The 20,612-nt window shown below is 51.1% G+C and overlaps 1 protein-coding gene across 1 annotated transcript in view; it reads right to left on the bottom strand.

Moving 5' to 3' along the window:
• Positions 1-117: 117 nt before the first annotated feature.
• LOC123346386 (zinc finger protein RFP-like) overlaps positions 118-20,612 on the bottom strand; it is a 28,354-nt gene continuing 7,859 nt past the window's right edge. The window contains exons 4-7 of the mRNA XM_044983754.1: positions 19,796-19,818; positions 6,873-6,988; positions 4,959-4,991; positions 118-1,274 (exon numbers count right to left, since the gene is read on the bottom strand). Coding sequence (XP_044839689.1) covers positions 754-1,274; positions 4,959-4,991; positions 6,873-6,988; positions 19,796-19,818 — 693 coding nt within the window. The 3' untranslated portion in view covers positions 118-753. The remainder of the gene's footprint in view (positions 1,275-4,958; positions 4,992-6,872; positions 6,989-19,795; positions 19,819-20,612) is intronic.

Here is a 20,612-nt window from a genome sequence, read left to right as displayed (position 1 = left end):
TTCATATGGAAACCGACCTTTTGATTCTGTCTCAAAATACACCTGACACAGCAAACCAGAGCTTTCCAGAAAGTTTTAACAGACAAATTACTCTCTCATGTCCATTTACTGGTGGACTTTAATAAGATGAACAAGAGCACAGAAGCAGTTTGCCTACACAGGGAAAATGCATTATTCTAGAAAATATATTAACACATTAAAACTAACACAATGCTAAACATGACTTAGGTGCTTTTGAAAATCCCACCTGAAGTTACTTAGCAGTACAAGTTCCACTGAAAATCAATGAGTCTTACGTCGCTTTGTTTCTTTTGAAAATTCCAGACTTCACACCTCATACACACGCTAACAGTTGTATTTAAATATATATTAGCTGGTTGTGGCCAAATAAGGACCAGCTAACATGATTTTAAACACCCCCTGCCCTGCCCCGAGCTTCTTCAGCCAGGCCTCCCCACTGCTCCCTTCCTCCCCAGTTGAGGGGTCTCTCTCTGGCCCTCACCTGGTTCCCTCCCACAGGAGCTCCCTCCTTCCTTGGTGGGACTCCCCCCACTGCACACCAAGTTGGCCTCCTAGGAGCACAGAGACCGATCCTAGAGCCTCACACAGACCTCTACAGCCATAGAGCTAAGGGTAGAGTGTCACCCCCTTTCAGCCCTGTCTGCGTGGGGGAGACTGGCTGAGTCCTCCAGGTCACAGAGATCAGGAGGTGGGGGCTCGAGGAGCCTGTTTCGCGGGGACAGACAGGGCACCTCAGAGACACAGTGTGAGCCGCACAGTAACACCAGGCCAGAAGATCGGGCGGATTCTCTCCCTGGCAAAAGAGGAGGGTGAGAAAGTGACAATCGGGTCTCCACTGCCGGCATCGAAAAACATCACCCGTCCCCATTCACAGTCCAGACAAACCCGGATCCTGTGAGGTGCCCGGCTCGGAGACAAGGGGATGAACTGTTGAGGGGACGTGCGAGTCCAGTACCGATCCCCTCTGCCGTGCAAAGCCCAGATCCCCTGCTCAGGGTTAAAGTTGATCTGTCCCTTCCTGCTCACAGACTCTCTGGCCACCCCCACAGACCAGGCTCCTCTCCCGTCCACCTCCACCTCCCAGTAATGTCTGCCCGAGGTGAATCTCTCACAGCCCAGCACACAGGGCACAGTGTCAAATCTCTCAGGGTTGTCGGGCAGAGCCTGCCGTGTGCGTCCCCATCTCACAGTTCTCCGATCCGCAGACACGGTGAGTTCGGGATGGGCCGTATCTGGATCCAGAGTCACATTCGCTGCAGAGAGAGAATCAGAGCGTGAGGGGCAGAGCTCAGCCCTGGGGCAGGGTCTGATCGTGTCAGTGACAGAACCTGCCCCAGCTGGGGAGTGAACCAGGCAACCTCCCCCCTCCCGGATTTACCCAGCTCTGCATGGGGAGCAGCGCTGAGATCTCAGCCATGGGCCGGGGGGATTCACACCCTGACAGAGCCAGTTCAGGGACAGAGTGAAAGGATCAGCTCGGCTGAGCCAGGCCCCAGACCCAGAGTCTGAGTCTCAGTGATTCCATCCTTGTGCTGGGAGGGGAGACGAGGGGGGTCAGAGGGAGCTGGTTTTAAGTCATCTTTGTCCTTCCTTTAGTCTGCCTGGCCCCTCGCTCCAGGGGCCTCAGGGCTGCGAAGCAGAGAGCAGCCAGAGTGTGATGCCTCCTGTCTGTGCCCCCAGCAGAGCTGTCTCTTGGGGAGGGCGAATCACGGTGACCGCACCGGGTCCTGCGCTTTGGGGGGCTCCACAGGCTGGTGCGATTGGCCGGCTTGGTCGGTCCCAGAAGAGACAAATCTGCCACTTCCACCCCAGTGCCCGCACCCCCCTAGGGCCGGCCCTGGCCCCCAGCATGGCCCCAACCCACTCCTACAATAACGGCTGGGGGCAGAGTTGCTGTGGAGCCCCTGTGCCAACTTCATATGGACGGGGTGGGGTGACTCCCTTGCACCGGAGCTATTTTCTGGGGACTGTTTCCAGGCACATTAAGGCCCCTTTGCTCTGACAGAGCAGCACAAAAGGGCCTGACAATCAGGCCCATGGAATCTTTCCCCATCTGCACCCACCTCTCCCCACAGATGTGATCAGAGACCCTGGCAGCATAGGAGGCTCCCAGCAGATTACAAAGAATCCAAAGTCTCCCTGTCCAATAATGCAACTCTGCACACCCTGTCTCCTTGCAGAGCCCCCTCCCTCCTAAAGATCAGCCAGCTGAGCAATAGAAAAACTGCTTTTATAGAGACACCACTGGTCCTCCATGACTCTGTGTAGCTGCAGTGTGGTCAGGGGCGGCTCTAGGCACCAGCAAAGCAAGCAGCTGCTTGGGGCAGCCCATTTGCAGAGGTGGCAGCTGGCAGGGATCCAGTCTGGGAGCGGAGAACTAACAGGGGGCCCTGGGAGCTGTAGTTCCTTGGTTAGCTCCCTGCCTATAGAACCAGCCCTGGAGCAGGGAAAGAACTACATTTCCCAGCATTCCCTTGGCCACTACCAACAGGAAAGGGGGAGCGGGAGTATGGTAAAGTGAAACCTCATGCTGCAGCTTGAGCTCACTGCTAGAGCGGGATGGCACTGTGAATGGGGAACAAGTGTGCCCAAGGAGTAGAAGCCTTTGGCTCAGATATCCCCTTCAGAAGACATCCTCAGACTGGCTTAGGGATACTGGTGTGACCTCACCTTGCAGCCCCCATAGAAAGAATTGGGTGGACAGTGCCCCTCTCTATCTGAAGCCTAGCAAGGGAGGTACATGGATCCCACTAGAATTTAAAATGATAGGTAAGGGAGGGAGGCTCTGGACCTGGGCAGCTTTAGATACAGTATCAGGCACGTAGGAGGATTTCCACTTATGAGCCATGGAAGCAGAAATTGACTTTTCCGTTCCAGATTTAGCCAATATTCAGAAAGCGAATCTAGCACCTGCCTTCCAGATTTGAACACCTCAAAATTCAGGAGTGCTCAAGCTCAATTTGGGCACCTGTTACTTCATTTCTCCCAAATCAAATATACTGATCCACTGTAACTTGCTGTAGAAAAAGTAGGATAAAACTGAGCAAGAAATGCTTATTAGGACTGGAATTGCTATTTTCAACAGCCATTGCCTTTTTGTTTGTTTAAAAGGAAGACAGTGATATTGCATTGGCAAATTCCCCATAGAAACAAAGAGTGAAACGAAAGAATAATAAAGGCACCTCAACTTTTCCTGATTTATGGAGGACAGTCTTATTATATGCAGGTGGAGGGGGCAGAGCCCAGGGCTGGGGCGGCAGGGTGTGTGTGTGTGGGAGCCCAGGGCTGGGGTGCCAGGGGGTTCAGGGGGGGTGGAGTGCCCAGGGCTGGGACAGCAGGGGGGTGCGGGTCGGGGGGAAGAGCCCGGGCTGGGGCGGCAGGGGAGTGTGGGGAGGCGGAGGCCCAGAGCTGGGGCGGCAGGGGGTGCAGGTGGGGGGGAGAGCCCAGGGCTGGGGCAGCAGCGGGGTGCGGGGGGGAGCCCAGGGCTGAGGTGGGAGCAGCCAAATTTTATTTTGCTTGGGGCGGCAAAAAACCTAGATCTGGCCCTGGGCGTGGTTGAGGAAACCACACACTTACTGAATGGCTGCTTGTCTTGTGCTGGTCTATCAGGGGAACTTTCCAAACTCCACACTGCTGGCCCCAAGGCTATGCAATGGCTAATACGGTTTTGCCAACTTCAAGAGATCAAATCTCATGAGATCGGCCCAACAATCAGGACATTTTAAAGGATTCTGTTGTGGTTTTTAGCTCAGTCTCTTGGTGTTTGAACTCCCCTGGCCCCTCCCCAGGGCTGCGCATGTGACAGTCAGTGCTGCCCCCTCTCCCACATGTCCTGGAGAAGGGGATTTTGGCTCCTGCTGCAGGAGCTCTCACCCCACATCTGCCCATCTCCTGCCCAGCAATTAATCCTTTCCCCCAGCCCCCATCAGCTCTGTCCCCATCCAACCCCCCCAATTCAGTCTCCCAGCTCCATCATCACCGCCCATCAGTTCAGCACCCCTCCCCCACCGCCCTCAGTTCACCCTCCCAGCACTCACCCTCTCTGCTCAGACCCCACCACCAATACAGCCCCCCCAGCCCATCAGCCCCCCAATCACGTCAGGCCCCCTGCAGCCCCCAGGCCATAATAAAGCCTCACGGCCCCACCTCTGCTTCTCCTAGGGCTCTTCACCCTGCCTAGGCCTGGGGGCTACAGTGAGGTCCCCTCTCCCACTTCCCAGGGGAGCAGCTGCACTGGGGTGGCTGACAGTGGGAGCCCCAGCCGCACCCAGGGCAGTTGACAGGATTTCTAAGTAGCATTAAGCCTCATTTTTAGAGCTGTCAAATGTTGGGATTTTTTTTCAGCCACAGCCTTATCGCACGAGTGAGGCGTAATTTTACTCAGAAATCGCATCTCTCGTGATTCATTCATGAGAGTTGGCATGTCTGCTAATAGGTGATGTCTACCTAACCCCTTTTGACGTTTTTAACATTTTTTCTTGACTTATAAAGTGGAGAGATAAAACAGAAATGTCTATTTTTGTATGTTGAATTTTCCCATTCTTCATTGTACCACTTGTGCATTTGCTAATAATAATATGTCCAGGGGATGTGATGTATGTGCATAAAGAGTTCTGAAAATGAGGTGCGATGTTCCTCTCTGAAATTCCAAAAGGCTCATTTTTAAACTCTTAGATCTCTACGGAGATACACTGCTCGCCCTCTCTCCCGCAGCCCACCCATCTGGTTAACCCAACTACTATTTAAAAATTCTAAATTATAATAGAGAAAAGAATTTACTTTTCTGATTTTATGAAAGATTTGTGCAGCCACCAGAAATATGTTGTTCAGCTCCTGTCAAATGCAAAATTGAAACAAAACCTGAACTATGGTGCTGCCAATGAGCCACCATAATTCATATGAAAGTTTTCACTCCTCCTTTGATCCCAGAAATTTACCTTTGTCCAACCGCTGGCTAGACGACAGTGAGTCTAGAGGAAAAAATGGGGGGAAAAGATGAAATGTCATGTTCTCATGTTTAGGAATATATTCACATTGTTAATGTTCTAACACAAAAGCAAAATGAAAAGAAAAACTTTATGAAGTTATAGTTAAGGAGGTTAAGTGCAATTCAGACCAATACAAACCATTACACACCTCACTAAAAAATAACCACAAATATTAAAAACTAAGGACATTACCTAAGGTTATATGACAGACCCAGAGATGTTTTACACAGCAATTAAATACCTGTCAGCGGACATGGGCCAGCCACAGGTGTTTAATTGCTGTGTAGACAAACCCTCTGAAACCAACCAACACAATTCACAGACAGTCCAATATACAGACACTTTTTCACTGATTAGCATTCAATCAACTTTAAATCTGCTCCTGTTCCACTAGTACTCAGTAAAACTGGTTCATCCTTCCTGACAGACCTGGTGGTCTCATTATCTCCAGCTCAGGAGGATAAAAGGTGGAGAATCTCTAAAGAAGGGGTGGGAAGCCTACGGCCTGTGGTCCAGATCCGGCCTGTTGCTCAATTCCATCCGTCCACAGCACCGCTCCCCTCCCCCGCCACGGGGCTGGAGCTACAAGTGCCGACTCTGCGCAGTGCTGCGAGAATTAGGTTTTGTGTGGATTGTCAAGTGCCGGCCCCACTCCTGGGGCTCTGCCCCCAGCCCCGCATGTGGGGTCCCAGCTGCTGCTGGACCCTAGCCCGGGGCTCTGCCCCCAGCACCACACGTGTGGTCTCATCTACAGGTCCCACCCCCAGCTGTGGTCCCAGCCTCAGCCCCCTTACCCCTGTCCACGTCCCGCCCCACCCCCCGGAGCCATGGCCCAGGCTTGGCACCAGTTCTGGGGAGAGAGGGCACAGACAGGGGTTGGTGGGGTTCCAGGTAAAAAGTTTGGGACCACTGGCTTTCAGCACCCTCACTGTAAAAACTGTTCCAGCGCCACTGCCTCCGCACCCCCCCACGGGGCTGGAGCTGCCAGCGCCGGCTCGGCCTGCTGCAGGGGGGAGCCACGAGCCTCCATGCCCCCTCTCTGTCCCCCCATGGGTGAGTGGCCCAGGATTGATTTTTTCTGTGGGTCAATGGCCTGTGATAGAAAAAAGACCAGGAGTACTTGTGGCACCTTAGAGACTAACAAATTTATTTTAGCATGAGCTTTCGTGAGCTACAGCTCACTTCTTCGGATGCATAGAATGGAACACATAGACAGGAGATATTTATACATACAGAGAACATGAAAAGGTGGAAGCACGCATACCAACAGGAAAAGTCTAATCAATTGAGATATGAGCTATCATCAGCAGGAGAAAAAAGGTTCAAAAAGTTTCCCTACTTCTGTTCTAAAGCAAGAGAGGTGTCCCTACCTCTGTTTGCCAGAAGCTGGGATTGGATGACAGGGCATGGATCACATGATGATAACCGGTTTGTTCATTCCCTCTGGGGCACCTGGCATTAGCCACTGTCGGAGGACAGGATACTGGGCTAGATGGACCTTTGGTCTGACCCAGTATGGACGTTCTTATGTTCTTACATTCTTATGAGGGACTATGACAACACAGGAGGACTTGCAGAAAAAAATCCAAACAAACATACTTCAGAAACAGTTAATTCAGCAGGAAGCTCAAGCTCAGGTTAACGTTTATAGCTGCTAGGACAGGAAAACCCCCAGGGAGTCTGAATTTAGGACTCTAACCCAGTGTGTATGTGCTGTATTGAGAGCTGAGTAGGGAATTCATAGGTTCCAAATGATTAGCTGACTACCTTCCTCCACAGTTATTTTCCCTCAGAGATTGCCCCAGCTCTGTCAATTATCAGTGTAACACATGTGAGAAAATTCCCCAGGTGACTGTTTATTACCTTTGAATTTCTTCATTATGGTCTCCAGAGATGCATTTCTTTGAGAAGATTCCCAGCTTCTCCATTTCAGTTCAGAAGAAAAGGCCCCTGGGTTCTGAAACTTCTTCCTCTCACATCTGAAAAACAAGCCAGTGTTACTTGTTGTGGAGTTCGTTCATATTTGTTTTTACTAACATGTATTTTACTCTAGTGAATGGTTGTAGCTCAGCAGATCCAGGAGGATTAAATTCTCTATTTCCCCAGGAACAGGTCCAATACCAGCTTGGACACTACAAGCTTCTCCTTCATTTTGGTGAGACCGATATTGGAAAACTGCATCCAGTTCTGGTGTCGCCATTTTAAAATGGATGTTGAAAAAGTGGAGACGGTACAAAGAAGACCAACAAAAATGATTTGAGGGCTGGTGAAAATGCCTTGCACTGAGAGAACCCTGGCACTTGAGTGTGGGGTATAAACACCGTCATGGGGAGAACAGACTTGGTACTAAAGGGCTCCTCAGTTTAGCAAACAAAGGCACAACAAGGACCAATTGCTGGAAGCTGAAGCCAGAGAAATTCCCATGGGAAATCAGACAGACATTTTTAAGAGTGCGGGTGGATTAACCATTGGAAGAAACTGCCAAGGGAAGTGGTGGATTCTCCATCTCTTGACAGGGGCGCCAGAACAGGGGGGCCATGGCCCCATCACTTTTAAAGGTGGGAGAGCTCTGCTCTCTGCCTTGGTACCTGCCTTACAGGCAAGTGCTGGGGGGAGGGGGCAGAGAGGAGCGAGCAGGGAGCGGGGTCTCAGGGGAAGAGGCGGAGCAGGGGTGGTGCCATGGTTTAGGCACCGGTGGCTCTCCCACTTCTAGGGAGCTCCAGGCGTTACTGTCTGTTGATGTCTTTAAATCAAGACTGACTGGCTTTCTGGAAGGTGTTTTAGTCAACACATGTTAGGATTTAGTCTAAAACAAGTTATTGGGCTGAATACAGGAATAACTGGGTGAAATTCAAGGAGCTGTGATACATAGGCACTGACTCCATGGGTGCTCTGGGGCTAGAGCACCCATGAAAAAAATGGCAGCACAACAGATCATCTCCCCCCTCCCCAGTGCCTCCTACCCACTAGTAGGCCCTGCCAATCAGCTCCTCCCCCTGCCTCCCAGCACCTCCCACCCACTGGGAATCAGCTGTCTAGCAATGGGCAGGAGGCACTGCGGGGGAGAGGGGTCGAGCAAGGGCGGGAAGAGGCAGGTCAGGGCCTTGGGGGAAGGGGTGGACTGGGGGCAGGGCCGGGGGAATGAGAAAATCGGTGCCTGTGCCTGTGCTATGATATACAGGAGGTCAAATGGTCCTTTCTGGCCTTCAACTTTATGCATCTATGAAACTCAGTAATACCACATGGAAGTGATTTCCATGGCTTAATAATGAATTGTGTAAAAAAAATATTTCCTTTTCTCAACTTTACACTAGTTGCTTTTCAACTGTACTGAACGTCCCCTTGTTCTTGTATTGTGAGTGTGGGAAGCAGGATCACCTGACTTACATCCTGTACACCATTTAAGGGAGATAATTAGTGACAATCCTTGTGGTGATGTTGTGATATTATTGACATAAACTGTGACCGTATAGATCATTGTTGCAACCAGGGTCCTATGGTTGCACCAGTTCTTATACAGAGGAGGCCAAGTGGGGTGTCTATGGGAAGGTTGTAGTTTGCTGGTTATGATGATGCTGTCTATATGTGTGTATCGTTTTTGTATTCGAAGTTATGAATATTGGCTATGTACTTGTTTGATTCTAAGTAGCCTCAGCGAAGCATTTGGTTAGCTTCTTGAGAAAGGACTATTCTCAGTAAGTGCCCAATCAAGAAACACTTAACTGACAATGGACTTTGGGAGATGCCAATCCACATCTAAGCTTTTCGAGGAATGTTCAAACTAACATGTAAACAATGGCATCGGCCTGCAAAAAGCTGAATCATTCATAGACATGTGACTTGGCCAGGGGACTGCAAACTCCATTTCATGGAGGGGATTTTAAACAGGAGAACAAAGGGGTTTCCATCCACAAGAGAAAGACTATATAAGGCCCTGGAAACCCCTCCATTTTGTCTTCAGCTGGCTCAAAAGATAGCCTTTCCATCCCAAAGAGATGCTTGAAAGAAACTGGAACAAAGGACAGTAACTATGGGACTGTGAGTAATTGCTGGACCCAGACTAGGAAGGAATCTAGTCTGTAAAAGAAGTTTATTGGAACATCTCTGAGGGTGAGATTTACCTGCATTTAGTTTCCTACTGTATTAGGCTTAGACTTGTGTGTTTTTGTTTTATTTTACTTGGTAACTTACTTTGTTCTGTCTGTTATTACTTGGAACCACTTAAATCCGACTTTTTATACTTAATAAATTCACTTTTTGCTTATTAATTGACCCAGAGCAAGTAATTAATTCCTGGGGGAGCAAAGAGCTGTGCATATCTCTCTATCAGTGTTATAGAATGCGAACAATTTATGAGTTTACCCTGTATAAGCTTTATACAGAGTAAAATGGATTTATTTGAGGTTTGGATCCCATTGGGAACTGGGTGTCTGGGTGCTAGAGACAGGAGCACTTCTTAAGCTGTTTTTAGGCTTTGGCTACACTTGCATTTCAAAGCGCTGCCGCGGCAGCGCTGCCGCGGCAGCGCTTTGAAGCGCTAAGTGTAATCAAAGCACCAGCACTGGGAGAAAACTCTCCCAGCGCTGTCCGTACTCCACTTCCCTGTGGGGAATAACGGACAGCTGGGGCTGTCCCTGTGGGGAATAACGGTCAAAGCTGGGGCTTTGACTACACAGGCGCTTTGTAGCGCCGCAATTTGCAGCGCTGCAGAGGGTGTGTTTTCACACCCTGCTGCAGCGCTGCAAATTTGTAAGTGTAGCCAAGCCCTCAGTTAAAGCTGCAGCTTGTGGGGGCGTGGTTCCAACCTAGGTCTGTGTTTGCAGCAAGCTAGTGTGTCTGACTCAACAAGACAGGGTACTGAAGTGCCAAGCTGCCAGGGAAAACGGGCTCAGAGGTAGTCTCAGCACATCAAGTAGCAGTCCCAAGGGGGTTTCTATGACCCAACCCATCACAGATGTAGATACCCATTGTACCAAGGCCTGGAGTGTGACCCACTAACCCATTTCAAAGATAATTTATGTTCTTATTTAGCTCTTTGGATACATGCAATGGTCTGTTCACTAGCACAGGGGTTCTCAGCTTACAAAGGCTAGTGTGTGTCCACTCCACACTGAGGGACGGAAACTACTTAATGAATTTGCACTGCCCAAGGGAGCCTTGAGCAGTGTAAGGCGCAAAGGCGGTATAGTTCTGGGGTGCAGGGCTGGAGCTGGTGGGAACTGGCTGGCACCTTTCTATTGCTGTGAGATTATTCATGTAACACGGCTGGGCATGTTCCTGCCCATAGGTGTCTGTGTTAGCACAGGGCCTGTCAGGCTTGTAGCTTGACATCAGCATCACGAGGCGAGAGGCAGCCCAGGTTGGGGATTTGGAGGGCTCAGCAGTGCCACAGTCCAGGTTGCACCAAGGGAACCCATCACACTAATGTAAATCTCCCATGTTGCAAATTAAACCAATTACTTCTTGTTCTGCCCTCAGTGCACTTGAAGAACAATTGATCACCGCTCTCTGTATAAAAGCCAAATACAGGAAGACTGTTATCAGGCCCTCCCCGAGTGTTTTCTTCTCTAGACTAAACACACCCATTTATTTCTACCTTTCCTCATAGCTCATCCATTCCATATGTCATTTTTGTTGCTCTCCTCTGAACTCTCTCCAATTTTTCCACATCTTTCTGAAAGTGTAGTGCCCAAAACTGGACACAGTTTTCCAGCTGAGGCCTCACAGTGGCAAGAAGGATGGAACAACGTCCTCTTGTGTCTTACATATGACACTCCTGTTAATACAGCTGTGGTGGGGTGTTCACGCCACATCAGCCCCCAAAAAGAGTGAGGGAAGCTGAGAAAAAACCGATTAGTGAGACAGGCCACACACCAGTGGTTTAGGGCAGAGAAGTAACACCTGATTAAACGATGAAGCTCAGCTGAGCAGGTGGGGGCTGGGCTAGTATAAAGCCAGGAAGCTGGTAACAGAAATGGCTGCAGTGAGGAAGTCTGCAGCCCCCCTCTGTGCATTCGAAAGGGAAAGAGGGAACCCAGGGAAAAAAACGGTTACTCACCATTTTGTAACGGTTGTTCTTTGAGATGTGTTGTTCATGTCCATTCCAAGCTGGTGTGTGCGCGCCGCGTGCACGCCAGCCAGAAGATTTTCCCCTAGCAGAGCTGTAGGGTCGGCCCGTGTGCCCCCTGGAGTGGCGCCTCCATGGCGCCCTATATAGGGGCCCGCCAACCCTCCACCCCCTCAGTTCCTTCTTGCCGGCACTCCAACACAGGGGCAGGAGAGTGGGTATTGGAATGGACATGAACAACACATCTCGAAGAACAACAGTTACAAAAAGGTGAGTAACCGTTTTTTCTTCTTCAAGTGGTTGCTCATGTCCATTCCAATCAGGTGACTCACAAGCCTGAGTTTAGGCGCTGGGGTCGGAGTTCACTGCGGACTGGAGCACCACCCGGCCAAAGGTTTTATCGTCTCTGGCCTGGTGCGTGATGGCATAGTGCGACGTGAATGTACGGATTGAAGACCACGTGGCAGCTCTGCATATTTCCTGTGTCGGGACCTGAGCCAGGAACGCCGCGGAGGAGGCCTGTGCCCTTGTGGAGTGGGCTGTGATCAGTGGGGCAGGCACCTTAGCCTTAACATAGCATTCGTGGATGCAAGCCATGATCCATGAGGAGATACGCTGTGATGAGATGGGGAGCCCCTTCATCCTGTCGGTCACAGAGTTGGATTATTTCCTGAACAGTTTCAATATAGAATGCCGGGGCCCTGCGAACGTCCAGGGAGTGCAGTCTACGCTCCCTGCTGGAAAAGTATGGCTTAGGATAGAACACAGGGAGAAAAATTTCCTGACCCATGTGGAATTGGGAGACCACCTTAGGAAGGAACGCCGGGTGTGGTCTGAGTTGGACTTTGTGAAAAACAGTGTATGGAGGCTTGGACGTCAGGGCTCTGAGCTCCAAAACCCTCCTGGCTGAGGTGATAGCCACGAGGAATGTAACCTTATAGGAGAGATATAGTAATGAGCATATAGCCAGGGGCTCGAAGGGGGGGCCCGTGAGGGCAGAAAGTACCAAATTAAGGTCCCAAGCTGGGACTGGTTGTCGAGTATGCGGGAAAAGCCTATCCAGGCCCTTGAGGAAGCAACCAACCAGTGGGTTTGCAAAGAATGAACCACCGTCAGCTCCTGGGTAGAATGCAGAGATGGCTGCCAAGTGGACCTGAACTGAAGAGAGGGAAAGGCCCTGCTGTTTTAGATGAAGTAGGTAGTCCAGGATGAGTGGGATCAGGGCAAGCAATGGAGCCTATCCCTGCTGTTCTGCCCAGATGGAAAAACGTTTCCACTTGGCCGTGTATGTGGCCCTGGTGGGGGGTTTCCTGCTGCCAAGGAGGATGTGTCTAACCTGCTGTGAGCATTGCATTTCTACCGGGTTCAGCCATGGAGCATCCAGGCTGTGAGATGGAGCGATTCTAGGTTCAGGTGCCGGAGGCGCTCTCGATCCTGTGTGATCAGGTCTGGGAGCAGGGGCAACGCCAGGGGCGCCTGTACAGACATCTGCTGTAGCGACATGAACCAATGCTGGCACGGCCACACCGGCACTATCAATATGACTTGAGCGTGATCCCTGCAAATCTTGAGGAGAACCCTGTGGACCATCGGAATCGGAGGGAAGGTGTAAAGCAGGCCACCTTCCCAGAAGAGGAGGAAGGCATCCGTGAGGGACCCTGGACTGCGCCCCATGAGGGAGCAGAACCATTGACACTTTCTGTTGTCCTGCGAGGCAAACAGGTCTATCTGGGGATAGCCCCAGAGACGGAAGATTGAGAGTGCCACGTCTTGGCGGAGGGACCACTTGTGACCATGGAACAAGTGGCTGAGGGCGTCTGCCAGGCCGTTCTGCACCCCTGGGAGGTAGGATGCCATTAGGTGAATTGCATTCTGTATGCAAAAGTCCCATAACGCGAGGGCTTCCCAGCACAGGGGAGAGGAGTGTGCACCCCCCATTTGTTGATATAGAACGTTGCCGAGGTATTGTCCGTGAGGACTGTAACACACCTGCCCGCCAAGCGAGATTTGAAGGTCAGGCAAGTGAGGCAAACCGCCCGTAGCTCCCTGACATTGATGTGCAAGGAAAGGTCCTCTGGGGACCAAAGGCCTAGGTCCTGAGATTCCCCAGATGTGCCCCCCACCTCAGATCTGACGCATCTGTCACCAAGGATAGGGCTGGCTGAGGGCTGGCGAAGGGTACTCCCGCGCAGACCTCCCGCGGGTTGAGCCACCACTGGAGGGAATCTAGCACTGTTTGGGGAAGCGTCACCACAGAGTCCAGTGTGTCCCTGGATGGACAGTACACAGTCGCTAACCAGGACTGAAGAGGGCACAGCCTGAGCCTGGCGTGGCTCACCACGTAGGTGCATGCAGCCATATGCCCCAGGAATTTGAGGCAATTCCTTGCTGTGATGGTCGGGAAACTCCGGAGACCGAGAATGATGTCGGACATGGACCGAAACCTGGACTCCAGTAGGTATGCTCTGGTGTGCGTCGTGTCCAGAACTGCCCCTATAAATTCTATCCTCTGGATGGGAGACAGGGTGGACTTGGCCTCATTCAGCAGGAGGCCGAGCTTGAGGAAGATCTCTGTCTGATAAAGACTATCTGAGCCTCCACCTGGTGCCTTGGAGCGGCCCTTGATGAGCCAGTCGTCCAGGTAGGGAAACACCTGAATTTCATGCTTGCACAGGAAGGCTGCTATGACTGCCATGCACTTTGTGAAGACCCTCGGGGCCATTGACAGGCCGAAAGGCAGGACTGTGAACTGGAGATGGGTGTTGCCGACTATGAATCTGAGGTAACGTCTGTGTTGAGAGATTATCGCAATATGGAAATACGTGTCCTTCAAGTCGAGGGCGACGTACCAGTCTCCTGGATCCATGGAGGGAATGATGGAGGACGGGGAGACCATACGGAACTTGAGCTTCTTCACAAACTTGTTCAGATGCCGCAAGTTCAGAATAGATCTGAGGCCCCCTTTCGCCTTCAGTATTAGGAAATACCGGGAGTAGAAACCCCTGCCCCTGAGTTCCTGAGGAACTGCCTTCACTGCCCCTACAATGAGGAAGGACTGCACTTCCTGAATTAGAAGTTGCTCGTGAGAGGGGTCCCTGAAGAGGGACTGGGAGGGGGGCTGGTGGGAGGAGAACTGGATAGAATATCCCCTCTCTACCTTGCGGAGCACCCAACTGTCCAATATGATTCGGGACCAGGCATGATAGAAGGGAGACAGACGTGATGAAAAGGTAGGATTGGTAGGATCCAAAGTCCTGACTGGTAGGTCATCCTTGACCGCACCATCAAATTTGGGGTCTAGGGCCCGACGGAGGCCGCGGCTGGCCAGATGACTGTCCGGAGGGCTGTTGCTGCCTCCTCCTGCCATTTGTGCTCTGCCTATGTGAGGGCTCTGGGCGGTTATGTGGCTGGTATGGCCGCGGGACCAGCTGCACCGTGACTTGCCTGCGCTGGGTGGCTGGAGTGTGCAGGCCCAGCAAGCGTAAGGTAGCTCTTGAATCCTTTAGGCTATGGAGCCTTTTGTCCGTTTTCTCGGAAAACGGTGTGGGTCCCTCAAAGGGGAGATCCTGGATAGTCTGCTAGACCTCATGTGGAAGGCTCGAGACCTGAAGCCAGGATCCCCGCCGCATCACCAGCCCAGTGGCCAGCGTGCGGGAGGCTGCATCTGCTGCATCCTGGGCCGCTTGGAGGGATGCACGGGAAATCAGCTTCCCCTCCTCCAGCAGAGCAGAGAACTGGATAAATTTATGATGGTTAAGTCCATAAATGGCTATTAGCCAGGATGGGTGAGGAATGGTGTCCCTAGCCTCTGTTTGTCAGAGGATGGAGATGGATGGCAGGAGAGAGATCACTTGATCATTGCCTGTTAGGTTCACTCCCTCTGGGGCACTTGGCATTGGCCACTGTTGGTAGACAGATACTGGGCTAGATGGATCTTTGGTCTGACCCGGTACGGCCATTCTTATGTTCTTATTATGTTCTTATGGAGAATTCCGTTCGCAATTCCTGGGGAAGGAGTTCAGCGAACTTGGACAAGGCTGAGCACGTGTTATGGCCATACTGGCTCACTGTAGCCTGTTGGTTGGCTATGCGTAGTTGCAGACCCCCTGTTGAGTACACCTTTCTACCAAAGAGGTCCAACTTCTTGGATTTCCTGTTCTTTGGTGTAGACCCTTGAAAGCCCTGATGCTCCCTTTGGTTGGCCGCATCCACAACCAGAGAGTCTGGGGGAGGGAGAGCATATAGGTGCTCGTGGCCTTGGAGGGTACAAAGTAGCACCTCTCTGTCTTTTTGGCCGTAGGGGCCAAAGAAGCTGGTGTCTGCCACAGGGTGTGAGACATGTCAGCTATCGTTTTGATCAATGGTAGGGCAACCCTTGATGGACCCGAGGGAGCAAGGATGTCCACTATCGGATCTACATCCACCTCAATCTCCTCTGCCTGGATCGCCAGACTCTGTGCGGCATGTTTAAGTAGCTGCTGAAGCACCCGGTTGTCCTCTAGAGCCAGTACCGCTGAAGTTCCCACAACCGCCTTGTGACCGGTTGAATCACAGAAACCCCCTTGGGAGCTGCCACCTAATGTGCCAAGACTACTTCTGCCCCTGCTTTCCCTGCCAGCTCAGGGCCCCAGCACCCTGTCTTGCTGAGCCAGACACTCCCATCTGCTCCAACACAGACCCAGGGTCTGAATTACTTGCCCCAAAGCTGCAGGTTTACCTGAAAACAGCTCACAGACGTGTGCTTGTCTTTAACACTCGGATGCCCAACTCCCAGTGGGGTCTAAACCCAAATAAATCCGTTTTACCCTGTATAAAGCTTATGCGGGGTAAACTCATAAATTGTTCACCCTCTATAACACTGATAGAGACATGCACAGTTGTTTGCTCCCCCAGGTATTAACACATACTCTGAGTTAATTACTAAGTAAAAAGTGATTTTATTAAATGCAGAAAGTAGGATTTAAGGGGGTCCAAGTAGTAACAGACAAAACAAAGTAAGTCACCAAGCAAAATAAAATAAAATGCGCAAATCTATGTTTAATCCAACACTGAATACAGATAAAATCCTCACCAGTTCCAGAATGTTCCCTTTTACAGGCTAATCTCCTTTTAGCCTGGGTCCAGCAATCACTCACCCCCCTGTAGTTACTGTCCTTTGTTCCAGTTTCCTTCCAGTATTCTTGGGGGTGGAGAGGCACCTTCTTTAGCCAGCTGAAGACAAAATGGAGGGGTCTCCCATTGGTTTAAACAGACTTTCTCTTGTGGGTGGAGACCCCCCTCCTCCTATGCAGAGTCCAGCTTCAAGATGGAGTTCTGGAGTCACCTGGGATGTATGACGTCTCTGCATGACTCAGTCTTTACAGGCTGAAGCCATTGTCCACATGGTATCTTGTATGTCTCCAGGAAGACTTTGTATGTGGATTGGAGCATTCCAAGATGCATTGTTCCCCAAGTGCTTCCTGATCAGGTACTTAACCTTGCAAATTCCTTCCTAAAGAAACTGACCAAATGCCTCACAAAGCTTACTTAGAAACCAATCAAGTATATAGCCCATATTCTTAACCTCAAATAGAAAATGATATATGTGTACAAATAGGATGAATAGATATAGTAGATCATAACCTTTACGGAGATACGTTACATGGCACAGGCAGCACAAAACATATTCCAATTATGTCATACATACATTTATAAGCAGCCCTCTCCCATAAAGCCTTACAGGGTACACTGTCACACGCCTCATCTGGCGAGGAAGAGGAGAAGATGACTTGCAGGGGACCTTCCTCTCTACCCTCAGCCTCTGCAGGGTCCTGCAGCACATGGTACTCTGGTTGCATGGCGAGTGCGGATGTAGGATGCAGCACCGCGACAAGTACTGGGGTTGATGCCGAATGACGAGGCGTGCTAGACAGTGCCTGCGGCCTCGAAAACATGGTCCTCATTGGTGGCAGTGTCTGACTAGGTGGTGACGGGTTCTGTTGTGGCACATTCCTGTCGGACAGAGGTGCCGGTGGTGGAGTCATTTGCGCCGGAGCCACCGACATCGAGGAGACCGACGCAGACCTGGAGCACGGACCGTGCACCTGTCCCAGGGTCTGATGGTAAGCTCAGGGAGTCCAGAACGGCCACTGGGAGGGCGGTTGCCACTGCTGCTGCCACGGCGCCGGATAAGGTCGTTGGCTTGCCTGTGAAGCCGACCTCCTGCTCCTTGATCTACTGGAGTGGTAGGATTCCGCCTCCGAGTCCGAGATTTCCGAATATGAAGACCAAGGAGGGGCAGTATCCACTGTCGCCGGCAAGCAGTGTTGCGAGGCCAGGGAATGCTCTCTTTGCACTGGTACCACCGGAGTGGCGTGGGGCGGGGACTGGGGCATCATCATAGCCGGCTTGCCCCTTGATTGGATTGGGGGTCAGGCCGTGCCTGATGGCTCTTTCCTCTGGCATGGGGAAGCTGGCACCGGGAGGCTTAATAAGTCTGAGGCCACCTCGAATGCCTCCAGTGTTGATGGGAGGCGCACATCCTCGCTGAGGTCCAGGGACCTAGACTGGTCCAGATTTGACTGCACCCCCACGGGGGCAGGAGTCAGTGGGATCTTGGGAGGGTGCAGTTGTTGCATGGCTTGTCCCACCACACTTGTGGACGCCGCCTGCCTTTTAAGGTCCTGGTGGGGTGATTGGCTCTTCACCGGCCTCTTCTTTTTCACGGGCATCGGAGATGGTGATCGGTGCTGCATGGACGCCGATTTTCTATGTCCCGATTCTCTCCAGTGCCGGGGCTTAGAGTTCTTAGACTGGGCCTCCTCTCTTGCTAATGGTGCTGGAGCACTGCGCACCGAGGATGAGGTGCTGGGCGCCGGGTCGGCAGGCTTGGGGTCCGAGTGTGGCCGTAAGGCCGCCTCCATCAGGAGCACTCTAAGTCTCTGCTCTCTGTCCTTAAGAGTCCTGGGGCAGAATCCCTTGCAGATACTGCACTGGTCTCTTTGGTGGAGGGTCACTCTTCAGCATAAACTTCCCGCAGTCCACGCAGAGTTTAAACCCTGGGGTCCTGGACATGCCCCAGCACGGCGACGATTACGTTGGGGGGAAGCCCCCCAACAGCTATTAACTATCTTACAACTAACACTAACTCTAAAATATGAGAAAAAATGAACTATATACACTTAATAGAGACACTGCTAGGCTTGCTGCGAGAGCGATCAAAGTTCCAGCTAGCCGTCACCGGCGGTAAGAAGGAACTGAGCGAGTGGAGGGTCGGCGGGCCTCTATATAGGGCGGCATAGAGGTGCCACTCCAGGGGGCGCATGGGCCGACCTTATGGCGTTGCTAGGGGAAAATCTTCCGGCTGGCGTGCATGCAGCGCGCACACACCTGCTTGGAATGGACATGAACAATCACTCGAAGAAGAAGATTAGCATGCTGGGACCCTGGCCCTGGGGGAAGGGAGTACTTAGAATCATAGGGTTAGAAGGGACTGCCAGGGTCATGTAATCTAACCTCTAGAAGAGAGAAGGGTGGAGAAGAAAGCCTATGGGAGGTGAGTAGGAAGCAGCCCAGGGAGCGAGCAGACCTTGCCTGCGTGTGGTAGGGTCCCTGGGCTGGAACCTGAAGCAGTGGGCATACTTGAGTTCCCCTACCAGCCACTGCTGGAGTGGCATTGCCTGGGCAGTGGGACCAGTGAAACTCTATACCCCAGAAGGGGAAACCACTTAGTGATCTGGCTGCAGGGCTGAGTCATGAAGAGGAAGCTGCAGCTCTTGGAGTGAGAGATAAGGCTACAGAGTGAGAGAGAGACAATGGCTGGGGGGGGGGGGGGGAACACAGACTGCAAGGGGAAGTGTTGGCCCTGGGAAGAGAGCTAATCCCCAGAACAGCCAGGAAGAGGCACCACTTGCGGTGAATACAGCAACCTGTGACAACATCCCACAATGACATTTGCCTTTTGCACAATAGCATCACACTGCTGACTCATTCAATGCGTGATCCATTTTAACCCCCAGATCTTTTTCCGCAGTCCTGCTGCCTAGCCAGTGATTCCCCATTTCATAGCTGTACATTTGATTTTTCATTTTGAAGTACAGCGCTTTGTCTTTATTGAATGTCCCTTTACATCGATTTTAATCCTTCCTCCCTCTGCCCTGTGTCTCTTGTGTCTATTTAGACTGTAAACTCCCTGGGGCAGGGACTGTCTCTTACTACGTATCTGTGCAGCACCCAGCATATTGGGACCTGATTTTGCCATCAGCCTCTAGGCACTGCCATAGCGCTACTGATAATAGCACATTATAAACTCCCTAGAGCAGGGAATGTCTCTTCCATCATATCTGTTGCCACGCCCAGCACACAGCTAGAGCTCACTGCATAATAAGAAACACATAATAAACAACTTATTGAATAGTCATCAGATGGCCCTGACTTTACATCCCTACCAACCCAGAGTCTATGACCTAGAAATGAAAAATTCATTCTCCATCCCCAATCTCCTGACGTCTCCATTCCACCAGCTACACTACAAATAACACCCCCATCTGTAGGTAAATAACTCCTTTCTCAGGCTGCTCTATTCTGGAGTCTAGTCAAAATGACAACAGCCCCAAGATTAGATATAATCAAGCGACATTGGGAACCAGCCCCACACTCTGCACTGCTGGACCATGGGGAGCTAACTCTCATGTCCAAAATCACTGGGAAGTGAAAGGGAGAGTGAGAAGGAGCCACCTACCTGCTCAAGGTGCCTTTGATATCCTAGAGAAGAAAGATAAAAGGAAATTCAGTCCCATTTATCACATACTAAGGATCCCTCCTGCTCTGGAGGGGACTCACATTGTCTTCACAGTTTGAGGTTCAAAGTGAAATTATTTGTTATTTATTAATAAAAATTTAAAACTATTAAACATGTTGCCTTTGCTCTTTTGGATAAATGCTCTGACTACAGGATCTGGGCCCAGGAAGTTTGTATATGGAGGCACACAGGCTCTTTGTGTAGTGACATTTGGATAAACAGCCGACACACATGGAATCAGAGAGCTCAGTCTTGCGATGTGTTGAACAAAGATCTCCCTAACACTCACAGGTTTGGGGAAGATCCCCTCCTGCAGACTCCAGTGGGTCCCGAGGGAGGGATGCCCCCCATGCTGCACTGCCCACATGCTGTAAACTCTCTCCCCACTCGCCCACAAACACTCTGAAGGCCTGTCCTGTGAACTTCTTGACATCCACAGGAAGGTGGGGCTGGGTAAGAACAATGGGTGTGAGGTACAGCGTAACAGCGGGCCATTCACTATCCTACATGCCAGGTTCAATGCAGGAGTTCTGGGGAGTGAAGAATGCTGCCCACAGCAGATATTGGTCACAACAGAGAATTTGATATCAGCTAGAGAAGTCCAGTAGACTAACATTTATTTCTCACTTCCTTTTTTGCTAGTTAGAGGCACTTTTCGAAAATTAAAATAATTAGAAGGCTTTTGGAATTCTAACAACTACTTACACTTTCAGGGTACCATAAGTAACGAACGCCTTCCCGAACTAAACTTCAGTTC

The sequence above is a fragment of the Mauremys mutica genome, chromosome 12 (genome assembly GCF_020497125.1).
Source record: "Mauremys mutica isolate MM-2020 ecotype Southern chromosome 12, ASM2049712v1, whole genome shotgun sequence".
NCBI lineage: Eukaryota > Metazoa > Chordata > Testudines > Geoemydidae > Mauremys > Mauremys mutica.
This window is presented reverse-complemented; position numbering and strand designations above follow the sequence as displayed.